The sequence below is a fragment of the Agelaius phoeniceus genome, chromosome 9, assembly GCF_051311805.1.
Source record: "Agelaius phoeniceus isolate bAgePho1 chromosome 9, bAgePho1.hap1, whole genome shotgun sequence".
NCBI classification, from domain to species: domain Eukaryota; kingdom Metazoa; phylum Chordata; class Aves; order Passeriformes; family Icteridae; genus Agelaius; species Agelaius phoeniceus.
In genome coordinates, this window is record NC_135273.1 from 32080935 (window position 1) to 32101197 (window position 20263).

A 20263-nucleotide genomic window follows, 5' to 3' on the forward strand; every position below is an offset into this window, starting at 1 on the left:
TCCAAGGAATGGGGAGAGTGTGGCAGTGTCATCTTTAACCATCTGTCTGGCAGGGATGCACAGCCCTTCTTTGGAGATGCTGCTGCTGGGACATTAATTGCCTTGTTTGGGGCTGAATTATAAATCAGAAGTTCCTCTCCCAAACCTCATTTCCAGACTATTCCAAGACATGCTTACCAGTGTGCTAAACTGTCCCTGCTTTAGGGCCCAGCATCCAGGTGTTGATGTTGTGGTGATGATTGGGTTATCTATTTAAATATGGTTGATTTGCAGTGACAGGGTTAAAACCCTGAGAATCAAATCAGCAGGACAGCCCAGCATCTGATTAAACCTCCTCCACTGCTTCTCTCTGCCTCCCAACCATCTTGCAGGATGTGCTGTTCCTAGACAAAATCTCTCCAGGATTTGCTGTCAGGCCATTAATGATCAGTTTTCCTGGTGCCTTCTCTCCTTTCCACCACACTTCAGCTCTGGCTTCCCAAGCCATTCCTAGCTGGTGGATGATGAGGTGGGGAGTTGGTCTTTCCCATTCCCAGCTAAGCAAGCTCCCAGCCCAGCCATCCAGTTGCTCAGGGTTGGGAAGAGTTTCCTGGGAAGTTTATGAAGAGAGAGCAGAAAAACCTGAGGGATTTGGTACCATCTGGAGCTCCCAGCAGGTGGGAGAGGTGTGACAGTGCTGCTGAATTGCAGAAATGCCCTCAGTGCTGCTTTCCCAAGCTCCCAAAGGTGCCAGTGTGCAAAATAACAGCTCTGAGATGCTCACCCAGCACAGATTTATGGCACAGCACCCTGTACTTAGAACAATCTCCTTACATCAGCCATGTAGGAATGTGCCAGATCCTGCATCCTCCCGAGGCACGGACATTATCGTGGCTCATCTCCTGTGGGACACAGCCTGAACTCCTGGGCATGGGAGAAAATTAATCCATGGTGCTGCTGTCTCACCTTTGAGAGCTCAAAATATTCAAACTTTTGACAACCCCCCACAAAAAAAGCCCACAAAAAGCAACAAAACAGAACAAACCACAGAAACCAAGTCTTGAGCTAATGATCTTTTATTCTCTGAGTCACAGGATGTGGAGCATTCACTCACCTTTTCAGGGGCAGGTCTAGAGATGTTTTGGGTTTTTTATAGGAGCACAGACTGGTTTGTGTTGAAGGGACCTTAAAGGCATCCAGTTCCACCCCCTGCCATGGGCAGGGACACATTCCACCATCCCAGGCTGCTCCAAGTGCTGTCCAGCCTGGCCTTGGGCACTGCCAGGGATCCAGGGGCAGCCCCAGCTGCTCTGGGCACCACTCTCCAACCTCACAGGGAAGGATTTCTTCTGTATAACTAACCTCAACTTCAGTCTGAACCCATTCCCCTTGTCCTGTCACTCTGATGAACAGTCCCCTTCCAGCTTCCCCATAGGCTCCCTCAGATACTGGAAAGTTCTGTGAAACCTCCATGCAACCTTCTCTTCTCTCTCTGGATATGTATCCAGGATATATTCATATCCTTGTCCCCTCCTTGTCCTTTCCCTTGTGTGCCTCAGTTGGGAACATCATCCTCACAATGAACAAGGTCTTGTGGATATTTCATGTGCAACATTCCTTGAGGAGGTGCTGTTGCTGCAGCTGCAGGGCACAGCCAGGCTGTTTCACCTGCAACTCTGTGGATACTCTGGGGTCAGCAAGGTTAGGAAGCACCAGAATTAGGAAGTACCAAAATTCAGGCCTCTGGCTCAGCACTGTGCTTGGACACATCAGAGGTTGTTTCCTCTGCCTCCCATCCCATGTCTGCCCAGCTCAGGGCTGCTCCTGTCCCAGCTGCAGTTCTTGTGTTACACAGCCAGTAAATTAGCACCTGAAATCACTCTTGTTTTGCAAGCCTGATTAAAATAATAGCTGAGGCTGTCTGTGTTTGAAACTGTCGAGAAGGCAGGGAGGGTGTCTCTGCCCAGGCTCTGTGTCCTGCCTCCCTGCAGAGGGATCAGTCACCTGGCAGAGTCACCTTCTCCCTGCTGGCACCAAGGCATCACCACCAGAAACACCATGGGCAGAGGCAGAGAGCCTCCAAAAAATGAGTCTGTGCTGCTGAGACAGAAATCCAACTCACACACCATGTGAACCACCACCCTCATGAATGAATTTGCATTTCTCTCCCATCTGTTTGTCCCAGCAGAAACTTCCTTTCACCCTGGGAGCAGCCAAGGTAACAGAAGTGCTTTGTTCTGCTCTGTTTTCTCAGGGATCCACCAACGTGGTTTACCAAGCCCACCATGTCAGCAGGAGTAAGAGAGGACAAGTGGTCGGCACCAGGGGAGGATTCCGAGGCTGCACCGTTTGGCTCACAGGTATTTTTGCCAGGCTGTCAAATGAAAGCCTGGCCTCACCTGTGAAACTCCATGAGTGTGGAACTCCATGAGTGTGGCTGCCAGGTGGGGATTTGGGATCTGCAGGAAACGTCAGCGCTCCCTGCGAGCCGGGAATTGCAAAACATCCCCACGTGGGAAACGCAGACACGCAGTGCTGGCGCAGCAAGATGTTCTCCCTGGCAGCTGCTGCCCAGAACTAATGTTTTGATGGATTTCCCAGCTGCTCTCAGGCTCCTTTGAACATGTCAGAGGCCCTCGGGGTAGCACTTGTTGTTCCCAAGTGTGTAGCTGAGGAAGCCTTGGCTCCAATCCAGCCAGTCTTTGGCAGTGGGACGTACCCAGAGTTGTCCGAAACGCGGATGTTTTCATTCAGGAGCGGTGGGAAGTTCATTGGGACATGTAGGTCTGCTGGTTTGAGGCAGCACGAGGCAGTCACCTTGTCTGGAGAATAAACACTCCCAGCCACAGAGGCATGCTGGAAGCAATCCCTTACATTGTTTTGTTGCCCTTCTCTTCTGCCTTGAAGTGTAAACTCATTGTTTGGGGATTAGGGGCTGCTAGAAAGGACAACTGCATTTTGCATTTCTAATATTTAGACAAGTCTGTCTTTTGCTAGTTGTCCAGTTGTTCCTTTGCTTGTTAAATATTGGCATTTTCTTTGGCTGCTGGAGGATTGTTGAAGGATGTGCTTGGAAGGATTTGTAAAGCCATTCTGATTTACCTTCCTGTCACCTTAGTTTGTAGATGCTGGATTAAAGCACGTTTCTGTTCTGTTCTCCTCCTCAATTTTGAAGTGCTCAATCTGCTTTTCTGAAGCCAAAAGCCCAACCCCAGGCAATTTCCTTCCTTTTTTGAGTATTACTCAAAAATCTTGTGTCTGAAAGGTTTGAGCTACCTGGCTGAAGATTATTCTTTGAAATACACTCCTAGAGAAGGAGGTGATGGGGGCCCTTTGCTGCTGGAACCTGTCCCACTCCACATGGTTGCAGCAAGAGCCTCTCCTTGGGTTCAGAATGGGAGAGCAGCTGGCTCTTGACAGTGGGAGCAAGGGGAGGAGGAGGAAGATGAGGAGAGACCTGGAGGAAGCAGCATCCTTTCAAACCTCCCCTGCTTCCTGGAACCCAGCACAGCCCAGCAAGACACACTACTGAGTTAGACCCCTCCAGAGCTTGGGCTGTAGATGCTTTTCTCAGGGCATTAATGCCACCCCTCCAATAATGAGGGTTGAAAAGGTGAAGGGTCACCTGTGAAGGTTCATCCTTCATCTGTGAAGGGCGAATCCAACTTCCTTTAGGAAGGAATGAGGTAGAGAGCTTCAGACAGAAGGAGTTTGGCCACCGGTGTCACTTGTATTCACTCTCTTGACCTCAAACCTGACCCCTCACTCTTCTGCCTCCCCCAGGCCTTTCTGGAGCTGGCAAGACAACCATTGGCTTTGCTCTGGAGGAGTACCTGGTGGCTCATGGCATCCCCTGCTACTCCCTGGATGGTGACAATGTCCGGCATGGCCTGAACAAGAACCTGGGCTTCTCGGCCCAGGACCGCGAGGAGAACATCCGGCGCATCGCCGAGGTGGCGCGGCTCTTCGCCGACGCGGGGCTCGTCTGCATCACCAGCTTCATCTCCCCCTTCACCAAGGTAAGGGTGTGAAGGTCCTGCTCTCTTCTCAGCTTCACCTCAGATGATGAGGATGGTTTATGGACAGGGTTTCCTAAATGCACAAACTCTCGGTAGAACGCCGCTGATACGCAACCGCACGCAGTCAGTGTTTGGAGGGCAGCGGCCTCGCTGGATAAATTCAGTGTTGCACATTGATGAAAAGCTAAGAGGAGTTTAAGATTTCCCTACTATTAACTCCTCAGATGTAGAAAAGAGTCACAGAAGCAGCACAGAGGTAAATGCACAAATGCTTGGTAGAGCTCCGCTGATGCGCAACCGCGCGCAGTCACTGTTTGGAGGGCAGCGGCCTCGCTGGATAAATTCAGTGTTGCACACTGATGAAAAGCTAAGATGAGTTTAACATTTCCTTGCTATTAACTCCTCAGAAAAGAGTCACAGAAGCAGCAGCCTGTCCTAGACCTCTCACTGGTTTTTTGGAAGATTTGACTGCGATTTTCACTTCCGTAGCTGCTGTTATCAGGGTGATGCAAGCAGTTCCTTTTTTGGTAGAATCAAGGAATCACTGAGGCTGGAAAAGACCTCTGAGATCATCGGGTCTGACCGTTTTCACATAGGGCAGATAATTATTCACAATCTAAAGTTCTGCTGTCCTGTCTAACGAAAAAGTCTTGAGGTTTTGCATGGGAAAAGATGAAAACAGATCAAAGTTGTAGATTTTAACAAATTTTTTTTTAAGTATCTTTAAAGAAAAGGAGGGAAGTGAGATGAAAACCCTTATTAGAACTAGTGTACATTGATTAAATCTATAAGAAAGGTTAATTTACTTGTGTCAAAATCCAGGGAGGTTTTTTTGCTGCAATTCAGATTTTTCCCATCTTTCTTCTAACAGGATCGTCGAAACGCACGAAAAATTCACGAGGCAGCTGGACTTCCTTTCTTTGAAATCTTTGTAGATGCTCCTCTAAATATTTGTGAAAGCAGAGATGTGAAGGGCCTGTACAAAAAAGCAAGAGCTGGAGAGATCAAAGGTATGGAGGAGTGAGATCTTATTTTGCCTTTTGCTTTCCAAAGCTTTGGATGCCTTGTCCTGGCAGTGCCACAATAGGGGTGGGTGTCTAAAGGCCTTTTGTAGTGCACAAGAGGATCCTAATTCCCCTAATCTTACTGTCACAAGTGCCACTTGTTGTACCCAGCATGGTTGAATGCTCCCTGGTTGTTTGTACAGTGTTCTTGGCTCTAAGGCACTGATTATTCTATTAAACAAATTTAATTTGGGGGTTAATTGTCCGTAGGATTCACGGGCATTGACTCAGAGTACGAGAAGCCCGAAGCTCCCGAGCTGGTGCTGAAAACAAACGATGCATCAGTGTCTGAGTGCATCCAGCAGGTCGTGGAGCTCCTGCAGGCACAGGTGGGTCACTTTTGTGTCACCATCACTGGCAGCCTTGGAACCCTGCTTTGGGACACTGCCTTTTTGGTGTTCCCCTTCAAAACCGTGTGTTACAAGTGCTGCCTGTCCCTGTCTTTCAGAACATCGTGCCCCAGGGCTCAGTCAAGGATGTTCTGGAGCTCTTTGTGCCTGAGGATAAACTCAGCAGTGTCCAGGCTGAGGCAGAGAAGCTGCCAGCACTGGAGATCACTAAGGTATTGTCACACACAGCTTCTGACACTATTTAGCTGCTCCAAGGATGGAAGCTTCCAGGAGGATGTTGCCAAAGGGGCCTGTGTTCTTCTGATGGCCCTGACCTTCTGTGGCTGTGGTTTATGGTGAGCTGAGGTGGGATCCTGGTCCTCAGCCATTTTCTGCCATGTGTGCTGCCGGGTGTCAGTCTCCTCTGCTGTGTTATACAGCCCCACAAGGGCAAGCTGCCAGAGGGCAGGGTTTGGTGGGATATTGGCAGGCCCTGGCACAGAGGCTGTGGCTGCCTCTGGATCCCTGGCAGTGCCCAAGGCTAGGCTGGATGGGGCTTGGAGCAGCCTGGGACAGTGGAAGGTGTCCCTCCCCATGGCAGGGGTGGGATTGGATGGGCTTTAAGGTCCCTTCCAACCCAAACCAGTCTGGGATTCTAAGTTGTGCTGTGAAAGTGTGAGAGTCTGGCTTTAAAAGCCTCAAGCTACAATCCCCTGTGTCTTTCTCCCCCTTATGAATGTCCTGTATTCGAAGCAAAACAAAATGAAAATGCTGTTTCAGCAGAAAGGAAGGAAAAGCAACCTCTGAGTGTGACAGGAGTGTGACCCCTTTGGGTTTGTTTTGCAGCTGGATCTGCAGTGGGTGCAGGTGCTGAGCGAAGGCTGGGCCACTCCTCTGACAGGATTCATGAGGGAGGCTGAGTACCTGCAAGTGCTGCACTTTGGCACCCTGCTCAACGGTATGGATCCCCTGTGTCCTCCTGTCCTGTCCTGAAGGTGGCCAAGGTCACCCTGCTGTGGCCACAGCCCTGGCTCTCAGCTCTGACATCTCTCATGGTGCTGCTCAAACCTTCCAGGAGTTGTTGTGTGGCTCTTGCTGAGCTTGGCTGTACCGGGGTGTAAATAGAGATGCAAACCCAAGGCCAAGGAAGCAGGGAGGCTGCCAGGCTCAGCTGGAGGTGGGAGGAAAAGGCAGCTGCTTCTTGGAAACAGGAGCAGAGCCTGCTTTTGCCCCTCACCCCATTTCCCTGCTTCTCCAGCATGTTAGCTTGAAGTAAATCTGATTTATCTATGCATTAGCAGCCTGCTAGAGGTGCTTCATCCCTGGAAGAGGCAAAGAGGGCTCAGGTGATGCCTATCCACAGCTGGGACTGGGGCACAGATGTTTCCACCCCGTTTCTCAGCTGTGGATGCTCTTGCTGTGACTTCACCTGCACATGGAGTGCTCATGTTGGGGTTTGTAGATCCTGGCAGTGATCTCTGCAAAGGTCAGCAAGTCCCTTTGAGCTTTACATGTCTCCTAGACAATCCTGTGGTCGCACAGGGCAGAGATTTGCTGCTGTTGCTGAGATTCGGGCACAGAGGCAAAGCTCAGGACTGCTCACTTTGCACTGTGGGAGTGTCTGTGTGTGGGGGCCCTGCTCCCAGACACACCATAGCCTTTCACCTCCTGCCCAGTGTGCAAACAGCATTCAGAAGCACATGTCCCTGTTATCAGAGCCTCCTCTGTGGTCTTTGAGCTGCCTCTTGTGCCTGGGGAGGTCGCAGAGTGCCCTGGGATGGCCACGTTGCTCCACAGCCCCGTACTTTGTGCTGAGGGCTCATCCCAGAGTGGATCAGGTTTTGGGGTGCCCCCCCAAAGCTGCCAACAGCCCTGAGCACATCTCTGAGCTCTGTGGGCAGGTGCTCAGGGTTTGTAGAGCTCTGTGGGGAGCAGAGACAGTGGCCAGGAGAAAGAGCAGCTTTGCAGGGGGATGAGCTCTCCAGAGCGAGCTCTGAGTAGCAGAGGGCAGCAGCATCTGGAGATCCTGTCTTCACAGGGGTTTCCAAACTCAGCATCAGTGTGGTCAGGCCCTCAGGGTGGCATCTGAGTGGGAGAGGGAACACCAGCTGCTCCTGGAGAAGCTTTGGGAAGTGGTGGAGGGCTCCATCTCACTGGTGTGGCACTGCCAAGGAGAGGCTTGAGCCTGCTCTTCCCAGAGCCATCATGCCCTGGGCTGGCTGATAGTCTGAGCAGCTCCTGTGGGTTTTTGGGGACACTTGTTCAAGCAGCAAATCCCTCCTGGATGCCCCAGCAGGTGGGTGATGTGCTTTGTGTAGGGCCACCAGGAAGGGGGTGGGCCTGCAGCAATGCACCAGCAGCCTGTGACACTGCCAGGAGGGGTGACAGTGACACTGGAGGTGCTGCATCACACTTTGAGGCTGTGGTAGGACCATGGCCACTCCAGCAGGAGCTTTGAAGTGCTTTGAGTCTTGAAATGGTTTCTGTAGCGTGCCCCTGAGTGTTAATTATCTTAATTATGTTTGTGTTCTCCCAGGAAAGAGGCGCTTGGGAGCTGGTATGTATGGAACTGTTCTCAGGCTCTGCACGAATTACCTCAATTGAGATTCTTTTTGACTATAATTTTTTGAGATTTACCAAAAAAAAATCCCAAAACCCCTTGAAATTACTATGAAATTATTCCAGCCATGGCCCATTTATGATCCAGGCAGTTCTGACACACCCCGTGTCCCAGGGACCAGTCTGCACAAAGATCCCAGTTGTGTAATTTTGTAATTACCTGCACTGGAGTGATCTCTTGTTACCTCTCCATCCTGCATTTGGAAGTGGAGCTTGAAGATCCTCACTTTCAGCAGCATTTGTTGGTTTCATAATGTAGCTTTATTTTTTTTTCCTGTGCTGGCTTAATTGACTGATCATTATTAATATGATTTAAATGTATGAAGTTGATATTGATTGGATCCCATGTGAATATAATTATGATTATTCATTGAAATTACTGCCTGGCAGATGAATGATAGCTAGTCATGAATTTAAAGTAAATGCAAATATTTTCATAAAAATTAAAGTAAAAATCTATATCATAGCCAAAATCCTCAAATTAAGACTCTCAAGGGTCCAACCTGATTTCAGTCAGATCAAAATAAGTTGAATCAGTGATTTGTTTGTGATTGGAAATCCATCAAAGAGACCAATTCTCCTGTAATAACATTGGAATATTGTTAATATCCAAATATCCAAGGAGAAGTGGGAGGACCTCAGTGGAACACTGGGAAATTGGGAGGGTTGGGTTATAACCAACATGATTTCAAGCTATTTAGGGACAGCACTGAAATTAGAAACTAGGTGTGCACTTACAGACTCAGACAGAAAACAGATTAAACAGTGCAGAGATGTAAAGGAGGAGGAGTAGCAATATAGAGATAGCCAGGGAAAAACCCAAACAAGAGAAAAGCAAAACAAATTAAAACTAAATGTGGTGGAAGAAGCAGCCCAGGAGGTGTGCAGGGAATGGGTGCTCCAGGGAACACCAGCCTGGAGCCATCTCCACAGAGGTGGTTCTCCTGGAGGAGAAGGCATTTTCCAAGCACCTTGAAATTTTTCAATTTATCCAGGGTTGCATTTTGCCAGCACATTTAAATTTTTCACCTTCACAAGGAGCTAACGAAGAAGAACCAGGGGAAGGGAGAGTGGAGGAACTAATGAGATGCTCCAGGTATCCTGGAGACACCTCTGGCCCTTAGATAAGGAGCTTCTGTATTCTGCTAACATCACCATTTGTTAGCAGTGCAGAGAAAACTGCTGCAATGACTGATTTTCCATGCAAACCTCTGTTTCCTATGCTCCCAGGGCTGCTTACAATTCTTGTCCATGCAGGAGGGTGTTCAACCCTCCCCTCCAAGGGTTGTGAACATCCCCACGGTGCTGCTGGTGTCCCTGTGTCCTGGTTTAGGGTAAATTTGGGAGAAAACCTCCAAAGGGGTTCCTCTAAAAAGCAAATTCAAGCAGCCCTCCCCCAGCTGGTTCAGGAAAATATTTCCTTGGAGAAAAGTGGAAAAAAACCTGTTTATTTAGTGGGCAAAACATTCACCAGCACAAAAAATGAACAATATTAAACAATAGAACTTCTCACTGTTCTGAAGAGATGGCAAACTCAGAAAGTCCCTCTGTGGGCTGTGCCTTGGCTCACTCAGTCTCTTATCAGTCTCTTATCAGTCCCTCTGGTGCTGGAAATGCCGTGGCCCATGCCCAGCCTGGTGGGCCACAGGTGGAGCTGCTGGTGCTCTTCTGGGTGCTCAGTCCAGAGCAGGTTCAAACGGTTCCAAGAAAGAGAAGAAACACAGTCCAGGGAAATTTTCTGCCTCAGCTAGCTAGAAACTAACTAAAAGCAAAGGAGAGCTCTGTCCTGCCATCTGTCTGTGCTGCAGATGACACAGCTGTGGCACTCACATTCTCTGATAAAATCCCTTTGCCCAGGATTTTCTCCTGGGGAGCTGAGAAGCCTCAGAGAAAAGGAAAACAATTCTTATCTCATTTGCTTCTCCTGTGTTGTGCTCACATGTGGAATGTGTTTGGAGATTGTTTACCCACAGGTGATTGTTCCATTGCATTCTGCTGGGAGTTGTTTTCACTCTTTGGCCAATTGGGGCCAAGCTGTGTTGGGACTCTGGAGAGAGTCACGAGTTTTCATTATTATAATTTTAGCATTTTAGTAAGTATCTTTTCTGTTTTCTTTGGTATAGTATAGCATTCTTTAATACAATATAGTATTATAAAGTAATAAATTAGCCTTGTAAGAACATGGAGTCAGATTCATCATGAATGATACCTGGGACATTCCCAGCAAATACAATAACACAGTCCAGGAGCAGGATGCAGGGAGCAAGCACAGTTTGTGATAACAAACTCCACGCTCCTTTTCTCCTCCTTTTGCTGACAGAACCAATCTTAAAGGTGCAAAACTTATTTCTGGGCTAAACAGAGCATACAATTCATCACCATAAAGATACACCAGGACATTCTACAGGACACATAGTGGCTGCAGGGTGCTGAGCTCCTCTCTGTGTCTCTGGGCAGACGGTGTGGTGAACCTGAGCGTGCCCATCGCGCTGCCCCTGTCAGCAGAGGACAAGCAGAGGCTGCAGTAAATCTGCCTTCGCTGGGTTCAGGGTGTCCCCAGCAGGCTGCAGGGCCTGGATAGTGCAGTCCTCTCCGGGACAGACTGTCTGAGCTCCCAAGCAGCCCCCAGCCACAGGCAACCTTAGTAAGCTTGAGTGAGATCAGCTCTTTAGTGATTATCAGCTCATTGTGATTTCAGTCCTTCAGCTTGCTAGGTGCCTAGGCAGGCAGACACAGGGAGAGAGAGGAGAAGGCTGTTTGGAGTTCCACAGTGATGTCTTTATTGAGTCTTCTGAGAAGGGTTCCAGTGACAGCTCTTCTGCCAGAACCGGGCCATACCAGCCCTTCATATAGGGTACAGGGGGATCAGAAATGGTCCAATGGCAAGGGGTAAAGGAAAGTCACCTACAGGGTTACAGAGAGATAAACAGGGGTTCCAAAAGGCAGAAAAGGGTCTTTCACCATGACTTGGCATTTCCTATCTTTAGGCTTCTGCACACCACAGGGCCCTTGCAGAACCTTGCACACTGCAGGGTGCTGAGCCCCCCTCTGTGTCTCTGGGCAGATGGTGTGGTGAACCTGAGCGTGCCCATCGTGCTGCCCCTGTCAGTGCAGGGCACAGAGCAGCTGCAGGGTGCTGAACCCTCTCTCTCTGTGTCTCTGGGCAGACAATGTGGTGAACCTGAGCGTGCCCATCGTGCTGCCCCTGTCAGTGCAGGGCACCCACAGCTGCAGGGTGCTGAACCCCTTCTCTCTGTGTCTCTGGGCAGACAATGTGGTGAACCTGAGCGTGCCCATCGTGCTGCTGCTGTCAGTGCAGGACACACAGCAGCTGCAGGGTGCTGAACCCTCTCTCTCTGTGTCTCTGGGCAGATGGTGTGGTGAACCTGAGCGTGCCCATCGTGCTGCCCCTGTCAGCAGAGGACAAGCAGCGTCTGGAGGGCAGCGCAGCGCTGGCGCTCAGCTTCCAGGGCCGCCGGGTGGCCGTGCTGCGCCGCCCCGAGTTCTTCGCGCACAGGAAGGAGGAGCGCTGTGCCCGCGTTTGGGGCACCACCTGCCCCCGCCACCCACACATCCAGGTGGGTGCTCAGCACTGAAACCTGCCCAGGGCATGGAAAAGGGAATTCTGCCAAGGTTTTGGGTGCCAGCTGTGAGAAATTGTGCCTGGCTCCAATCCGGCTAGCTGTGGACCCAGCTCACACCATCTTACGTAGGACAAGAGGCGCTCCACGTGGGGACTGAGTCCTATTTTATATCCTAGATTGGAGAGCACCAGGTCATCCAGGTGACTCCTCAGGTGGAAAAAAGAGGGAGTGGTCTTCTCCCAGAGGGATTTTGAGCTGAGGGGAAGGGGGCAATGTGATACAAGTGAGGAGGGGCAAACCAGGAGGAGAGCACCAACACTGAGGTTTAGTGAGGGAAGGGGAAGACCGTGTGATGATAGAATACAAATCACGTGAACAATGCAAATTACCAAACACCCTGTGCAAATAACTCAATAATTATTTAGTGCAATACAACACTGGTGGGTCCTGCCCCTCCCTGCCACGAGAAGTGCAGCCTGGTGGGGTGAAACCTGGCCAGGGGATGGAGAAGTGAACTTTGCCAAGGTTTTAAGGGCCATGAGCTTCCAGTCCAGCTGTTTGCTGGGAACCAGCCCATCCTGAGCAGGCAGGACTGATTTTATTTGGCCACCAGCCCATCCTGAGCTGGCAGGACTGAATTTTTTGGCTTTTCCCTACAGGCAGCCAGCAGGGTTGGTGTATTTTTGCAGCTTCTCTCTTCCCCCTTAGTCTGTGGCAGTACAAGGAGTATTGTCCCTAGGAAAGGGAGAGCTCTGGGTTCCTCACAGTGACTTGAGCTTTCTGCTTAAAAAGGCTACAGCTGTGGTAGTCCTTTCCCCTCCCTTAAAATGCCTGGTTTAATTAATCAGCAGCAGGTGTGTGCCTTGCAACAGGCTCATTCCTCCTGTGTATTCCCATGAGGAAAGCAGAGGGGGAGCTGGAGGAAGGTCTTGTGCTGTCAGAGGGGAGGCCAGCACCCAGCTGGGTGGGGACTGGGTGGCTGCTGCCCCACTTGGTGAGGTTTTGCTGCCCATGACATTCATTCACATGGTCACTGCAATGATGTTTTCCACCTGAGAGAAGGGAAGGTCATCCTACAACAGGGTTGAACCTCAAACTTTTCAAAGGAGAACTGGGAGAAGGAGGAGTGTGCTGTCCCCTTTGCACTGAAGGTGTGTGTAATTCCCAGATGGTGATGGAGAGTGGAGACTGGCTGGTTGGTGGAGACCTGCAGGTCCTGGAGAAGATCAAATGGAATGATGGGCTGGACCAGTACCGCCTGACCCCGCTGGCTCTCAAGCAGAAGTTCAGGGAAATGAATGCTGGTGAGTGCCCTGGGTTACACCAGTGACAGGGCTCTTCCTGCCCCACAGGGCCTTGGTGTGATCCATGACTTGGTCTCAGCACTTCCAGGTGGCTTCTGGATGCTCCCAAAACAGGGTTGTTTGGGAGGGTGGCCAGTAAAGGGGACTCAGGGCATGGCACAGGTGGCACAGGGCTCCTTGGTTAGGGCAGTGCTCGTGATGGGCTGTGTCCCCAGGGGCTGCTCTAAGGGCTGGGACCCTGCTCACATCCCCCCTGGCAGGTCAGATCCTCTCTGCACTGCCATGCCTTCACACCTGGGGAACAGCTCAGGTGTCTCCTCCCAGCTCTCTGTCCCATAGAATCCCAGAATGGTTTGGGTTGGAGGGACCTTAAAGCTCATCCCATTGCATGCCCTGCCATGGGCAGGGACACCTTCCATGTTCCCAGGTTGCTCCTGCTGGTGGTCCCAGCAGGATGGCAAGGGTCAGACACCCACCCTCACTTTGGGGAAAGAGCATGGGCCATCCTGCAGGTGCCACTGAGCTTGGGGAGGTGACAGATCACTAAAGACATCAGTGCAGGTGTCCAGTGCTGTGCACAACCATTATAGGAGAGCTGATAGGGCTGAAATCAGCCCCGAAGGAAATGAATGCAGGGAAAATAACCTTGGCAGGGCAATGTGTGTGTGTGTGTGTGTGTGTGTGTGAAACACTCAGAGCCTTGTTTGTTTGGAGACAGGGTGCACACAGCTCTGTCATGGCACACAGGGCACACACAGCTCTGTCATGGCTGAGATCAGACACACACAGGTCTGTCATGGCACACAGGGCACACACACAGGTCTGTCATGGCACACAGGACACACACAGCTCTGTCATGGCACACAGGGCACACACAGCTCTGTCATGGCACACAGAGCTCTGTCATGGCACACAGGGCACACACACAGGTCTGTCATGGCACACAGGACACACACAGCTCTGTCATGGCACACAGGGCACACACAGCTCTGTCATGGCACACAGAGCTCTGTCATGGCACACAGGGCACACACACAGGTCTGTCATGGCACACAGGACACACACAGCTCTGTCATGGCACACAGGGCACACACAGCTCTGTCATGGCACACAGAGCTCTGTCATGGCACACAGGGCACACACAGGTCTGTCATGGCAGACATGGCACACACACAGCTCTGTCATGGTACACAGGGCACACACAGCTCTGTCATGGCACACACAGGTCTGTCATGGCACACAGGGCACACACAGCTCTGTCATGGCACACAGGGCACACACAGCTCTGTCATGGCACACAGGGCACACACAGCTCCCTCCTGGCTCTGTGGAAGCTCAGAGTGTGGCAGTGACCCCAGTGACGCCCCCACCTTTCCCTTGCAGACGCCGTTTTCGCCTTCCAGCTGCGCAATCCCGTTCACAACGGGCACGCGCTGCTGATGCAGGACACGCGGCGCCAGCTCCTCGAGAGGGGCTACAAGAACCCCGTGCTGCTGCTGCACCCTCTGGGGGGCTGGACCAAGGATGATGATGTCCCCCTGGAGTGGCGCATGAAGCAGCACGCTGCTGTGCTGGAGGAGCAGGTCCTGGACCCCAAGTCCACCATCGTGGCCATCTTCCCCTCTCCCATGCTCTACGCCGGCCCCACGGAGGTAAGGCAGCCCTTGGCTGCTCAGCAGGGCAAGGCAGGCAGCCTGTCCATGGGGTTGTGCTCACAGCCTGCCTGGAAAACCCCAGGGAGGGGCTGGAGCTGTGTCCTCACTCTTGGCTCCCTGCATGGTTTGCCTGTGTTTGCTGCTGCAGCGTCTTTGCACAGAACTCTGCTCCCATCCATCCCCTCCTGGGCTGTGGAGGGCTGGGGAGAAGGGATACAATCAGGCTTCACCTTATTCTGGCAGGCAGGGACGTTCATTTGAAACCCCTTCTGTCCCTAAATCAGTGGGATGAAAGGGGCAGATGCTGAACCTCCCCTTCCGTGTGCTGGGCATCACCACCTTGGCACACCAAAAATTCAAGCGACCCAGCCTATAGGAATGCGGCCCCTTGTTGATGGAGTGACAAAACTGTCCTTTGTCCCCTTAAAAAGGAAAGAAGCCCAGAAGTTTCTCTCCTCAATTAGGTGAAAAGACAGCTCATAGGATCTGGGGGGCTTCACCTCAAACTTAAGGACAGCTAATTGGGCAGGAGCCAAAAAGTCCCACCTGAGCAATTCACTAGAAAAAGAAGAGAACAAAGAAACAAATGGCTTTTGTGAGGTGTTTCACCAGGAGCAAGAACCCTTGCACCTGGCTGGGTTTTTCCTCTTTACAGAGTTTTGTGATTTTGCCTTTTATTAAAACATTTTTGTTCCCAACACTGCCACAGAAGCCATCCTGCTGATTTTATGCCTTCTGAGGTAGCTGAGCTATCTTGGGTGTGAAACAGATCTCCAAGAGCTTATGAGACCTGGCTTGAGGAGACCCCTATTTCACCAGCCCAGTTCCCTCTCCCTGCTTGTGTGTGAAAAATGCCAGTCACTCGTTTTTAAAATTTTAAAAGTTTAATAATAATTAAATGGTTATAAAAATAGCAATATAATTAGAGTAATAAAAATTTGAGTTTAGGACAATATGAGACAATAAGAACAAAGAGTACAGACGGTCTGGGTACCTTTTTCTGGGCAAAATAAGCCCAAAAAAGGCCCCACGTTTACAGAGGATTAACCCTTAAAAGCAACAGCCTGTTGCATATTCATACACCTCATCCATGATGCATAAATTCCATTCAAACCCAGGATTCTGTCTGGGCAGTGTCAGCTTCTTCCTCTGAATCCTGACTGAGTCTTCATGGCTGAGTGAGGCAGGATGAAATTCATTTCTTCTGATAATGGAACAATAAATTCTTTTTCTCTGAAAGATTTATGTGTCCTGTGGCTGCTATCTCAGTGGGAGTACCTCATTCCTTTCTTTAAAAAAATATCCCACATATATGGCTTCAATTTTAACATTATGTTATAACCTAAAACTATATTTACCACACTACTTAAGAGAATTAATACAGCATAAGTTTCTAACACAACACATATGTGAAAAATGCGTATTTTATGATTGGCTTTTTGCAAATGTTCAAATGAATATTGTGTGTGTTGTGTTAGAAAGTAATGCTGTGTTAATTCTCTATTCTCTATTTTCTATTAAAATATAGTTTTATGTTATAACAAAATGTTAAAATAGAAACTATGCTATGTGGGATGCTTTTTTCCAAAGAAAGGACTTGCACCAGATAGCAGCCACAGGACACCTGAATCTTTCAGTGAAAGAGAATTTATTGCTCCATTATCAGGAGAAATGAACTTCTTCCCACCTCGTTCAGGATTGGAGATTAGGATTAGAGGAGGAATAAGCTGACACTGCCCAGCCAGAATCCTGTGTTTGAATGGAATTTATGCATCATGGATGAGGTGTATGAATATGCAACAGGCTGTTGCTTTTAAGGGTTAATCCTCTGTTAACGTAGGTCCTTTTTTGGGCTTATTTTGCCCAGAAAAAGGTACCCGGACTGTCCATATGTTTCTATTTTATGTCCTCTTTGTTTCTACTGTCTCATGTTGTCCTAATCCAAATTATCCAAATTATTATTACTCTAATTGTATTACTATTTTTACAACCATTTTATTACCATTAAACTTTTAAAACTTTAAAAACAAGCAATCGGCGTTTGCCACAACATATTCGTTTGAATATTTGCAAAAAAGCCAATCATAAAATATGCATTTTTCACAAAAAAAAAAAAAAAAGCCCCAGGGCCTCCCTGTCCCCCATCCCTCAGTCCCTGTGTCCCCTCCCTGCAGGTGCAGTGGCACTGCCGGGCCCGGATGGTGGCGGGGGCCAACTTCTACATCGTGGGGCGCGACCCGGCGGGAATGCCGCACCCCGACACGCGGCAGGACCTGTACGAGCCCACGCACGGCGGGAAGGTGCTGAGCATGGCCCCCGGGCTCACCTCCGTGGAGATCCTCCCCTTCCGAGTGGCTGCCTACAACAAGCTCAAGAGAGCCATGGATTTCTACGACCCCAAAAGGTAAAGGCGGCCGCGGTTTCTCGGCCGCGCGGGGTTTGCGCGTGCCGCGGGCTCGCAAAGTTTTGGGGACAGGGAAAGGGCCCCAAGGAGAGGAATGGGGGCAGAACCTGGGAAAGGCACCGGTGTGTTCCACCAAGAGGTGTCACATGAAACTAAAGTGCCACCAGGGAGGGAAGGGAACACAGCCTCCCACAGCTGGGAAGTGTTTGGACACTGCAGCTCCTCTGGGATGAGGAGCCCTGGGGGTGACTCGGGCCTGTGCTGTTTGTGAGGGTCCCCAGGATGAGGGAAGAGATGAGAATCTGACTCCAAGTTCTCAGAAGGCCGATTATATTATATTATAGTATAGTATAGTATATTATAGTATAGTATAGTATATTATAGTATAGTATATTATAGTATATTATAGTATAGTATATTATAGTATAGTATATTATAGTATAGTATATTATAGTATAGTATAGTATATTATAGTATAGTATATTATAGTATATTATATTATATTATAGTATGTTATAGTATAGTATATTATAGTATAGTATATTATAGTATAGTATATTATAGTATAGTATATTATAGTATATTTATTATATTATTTGGAATGTAGTCTGGACATTGTTTACCAACAAGTGAATGTTTGATTGGTTCCATGTGAATTGGTTTTAATTAATATAATATGTATATAATATATATATAATCTGTCATATTATAGATTATTTAATATATATTATAGATAATATTATATATTGTGTTATATAATATTAATTAATTAATATATAACATTACATTCTATTACATTATATTATAGTCATATCAATGCTGTACTAAAACTATGCTCTAGAAAAAGAAAAGATACATCAGGAGGCTTAACAAGAATGATAATGAAAGCTCAGGACTGACTCCTCAGAGTCCAACACAGCTGGCTGTGATTGGCCATTAATTAAAAATAATTCACATGGGACCAATCAAACGTTCACCTGTTGGTAAACAATGTCCAGGCCACATTCCAAAGCAATCAGATAATTACTGTTTTCATTCTTGTCTGAGGTTTCTCAGCTTCCCAGGATAAAAATCCTGAGCAAAGAGGGTTTTTCAGAAAATATCCTGGTGACGTGGGCCAGCTGAGCTGATGTCACCTGTCTCTGTTTCACACAGGCACGATGACTTTGACTTCATCTCAGGAACACGCATGAGGAAGCTTGCTCGGGAAGGGGAGAACCCCCCAGATGGCTTCATGGCCCCCAAAGCCTGGAAAGTCCTCACCACCTACTACCAGTCACTGGAAAAAAAGAATTAACTCCTCCTCCTCCTCCTCCTCCTCCTCCTCCTCCTCCTCCCTAGAAATACCTGTATTAATAGCGAGCAATGATCGATTGATTCCCTGTGACACAGATCACTTGGCATGACCCTGGGCTTTTCCTGCCTGGGTCAGTGTTTTTTACCAATCAGAAATTCTTTCAGCCTGATCCTTGTCCCCCTGAAGCTGCTGGTGGTGTCCCCATGGAGTGGAAGGGATGGGGAGAGGGCACCAGGATGTGCCATGGTGCTGCCAGGGCCACTCAGCAGCTGCCAGTGCAGAGGGGACCAGGATAAATCCTGCCCATGCCCTGCCTGGAGCAGAAATGAAGAAGTGCCCTTCCACCTTGTGCCTTAGACAGTTTTTGCTAATTAACAGCAGAATCTTTTTAATGCCTCTTTTTATACAAAGGACTTTTTAAGATCAGCTGTGACCACCTCCAATTCCTTGTGGCTGAGCCAACTCCTCACTGCTTCCTTCCTTCCTTCCTTCCTTCCTTCCTTCTTCCTGCTTGACCTCTTTGGTCAAACAAATCCTGGGCTGAGCATTCCTGTTGCTCCAAGTTCAGGAGCCTGTGAGGATGTGCCTTGGTGATCCCTGCACTCTCAGCTGGGGAGCCTCTCCTGGGAGGCACCATGAACCCTGAGATCCTGAGAAAGCTCTGCACAGCAAGGAGAAGTCAGGGATGCTGGCACTGTGCTTCCAGGTGTCCTCCCAGGTGGCAGGATGGGATCTCCCTTCCCTCTGCCCACACTCCTCCCACCCCAAAGGCAAATCCGAGACAGAACAGCAAAGTCACAGCACAGGTGGGTCTGGAGAACCGGCTGAGAGAGGCTGCAGCTCCTGCCCTCATGACACCTGTGTGGGTGCAGGGGACCTGATTTATTCCGTGGGGACAGCCTGAGGATGGCAGGGGACAGCCCGAGGATGGCAGGAGACCCTTGGCCGCCAGCCCTGTGTGCTGCTGCTGCTGCTGAGCCGAGAGCCCGGCGCTGCCCCAGCCCCGGCTGTGGAAAGTCACGGCGGACACTGACGCCTTCCCCAGCCTGACCCCGGCACGGACTCTGGCAAGGCCCCGCCTGAGGCTTTTCTGCTGGCTCGCAGGAGCCTCCGAGGTGACAGAGCAGTGACACAACAGCGACAGCACAGCCTGGGGCGCTGCCGGGGCTGGTCCCGCCCGCAGCCCCGCTGGGCGGTGGCAGCGGAGCAGAACAAGCAGCACTCGCTCATTGCTGCCTCACTCCGGGGTTTTGCACCTGGCAGGAGCAAACCATCCCCAGGAGCCGTCGGGATGTTCCCAAGGAACAGCAAGCAGCGTTCCTCTCTTCTTGTGCTCCTGTTTGAGTTCCAGCTGGATCCACGCTCAGCAAAACCAACCTGCTCCTGCTTGGTACTGTGAGCTACAACCTGCTCTGCTGTGGCCAGGGCACACTGCCCAAACCTTCATCAATCACTGGAAAATATCCTTGAAAAAGGGCTTTTTGGGTGGCTTTTTAAGTCTTTTTTTTAAGCATTTGGAGGAAATCTGTGTTTTACCCCAAGGCAAATGCTGCAGCCTCCGTGGGAGCTGACAGAGCACCAGCACCAGCCTCACCCAGCCAGGGCCCAAAAGTGACATTCCCATTTAGGATTTTTAAGGAGTGAAACAGCACTGTTGGTGCTCATCATGAAATAATCCTGTCCCCTCCAGTAAATCCAGGTGGTCACAGCAAAACACAGATGTTGTTATCATTTTAAACCAGAGTAGTGTCCTGATTACCTCTGATTAAAGCACGTGGACTGGGGGGTTTATAGTCTATTTATTAAAGACATGAGACTGGAATTTGTACCTCAGCTGATGCATCTCATGATTTAATATATTCTGAACTCGATACTCTATGAAACACTCACTTTTAGTACAAATAAATATTTATATGTGTAAGTAGCTGTCACTTGGTGATTTTTGGGTGGAGCGTTGCTGGAAGCTGGCTCAGCCTGGGCACTGCTCTGCAATCCCTGGAGATGTGAGA

At 49.6% G+C, this 20263-nt stretch overlaps 1 protein-coding gene across 1 annotated transcript in view; it reads left to right on the forward strand.

The window, feature by feature from the left end:
- PAPSS2 (3'-phosphoadenosine 5'-phosphosulfate synthase 2) overlaps window positions 1-18282 on the forward strand; it is a 30263-nt gene extending 11981 nt beyond the window's left edge. The window contains exons 2-12 of the mRNA XM_077183437.1: window positions 2234-2339; window positions 3763-3998; window positions 4870-5008; window positions 5273-5391; window positions 5511-5624; window positions 6238-6349; window positions 11383-11588; window positions 12763-12898; window positions 14282-14550; window positions 16728-16957; window positions 18113-18282. Coding sequence (XP_077039552.1) covers window positions 2234-2339; window positions 3763-3998; window positions 4870-5008; window positions 5273-5391; window positions 5511-5624; window positions 6238-6349; window positions 11383-11588; window positions 12763-12898; window positions 14282-14550; window positions 16728-16957; window positions 18113-18254 — 1809 coding nt within the window. The 3' untranslated portion in view covers window positions 18255-18282. The remainder of the gene's footprint in view (window positions 1-2233; window positions 2340-3762; window positions 3999-4869; window positions 5009-5272; window positions 5392-5510; window positions 5625-6237; window positions 6350-11382; window positions 11589-12762; window positions 12899-14281; window positions 14551-16727; window positions 16958-18112) is intronic.
- Window positions 18283-20263: the final 1981 nt, after the last annotated feature.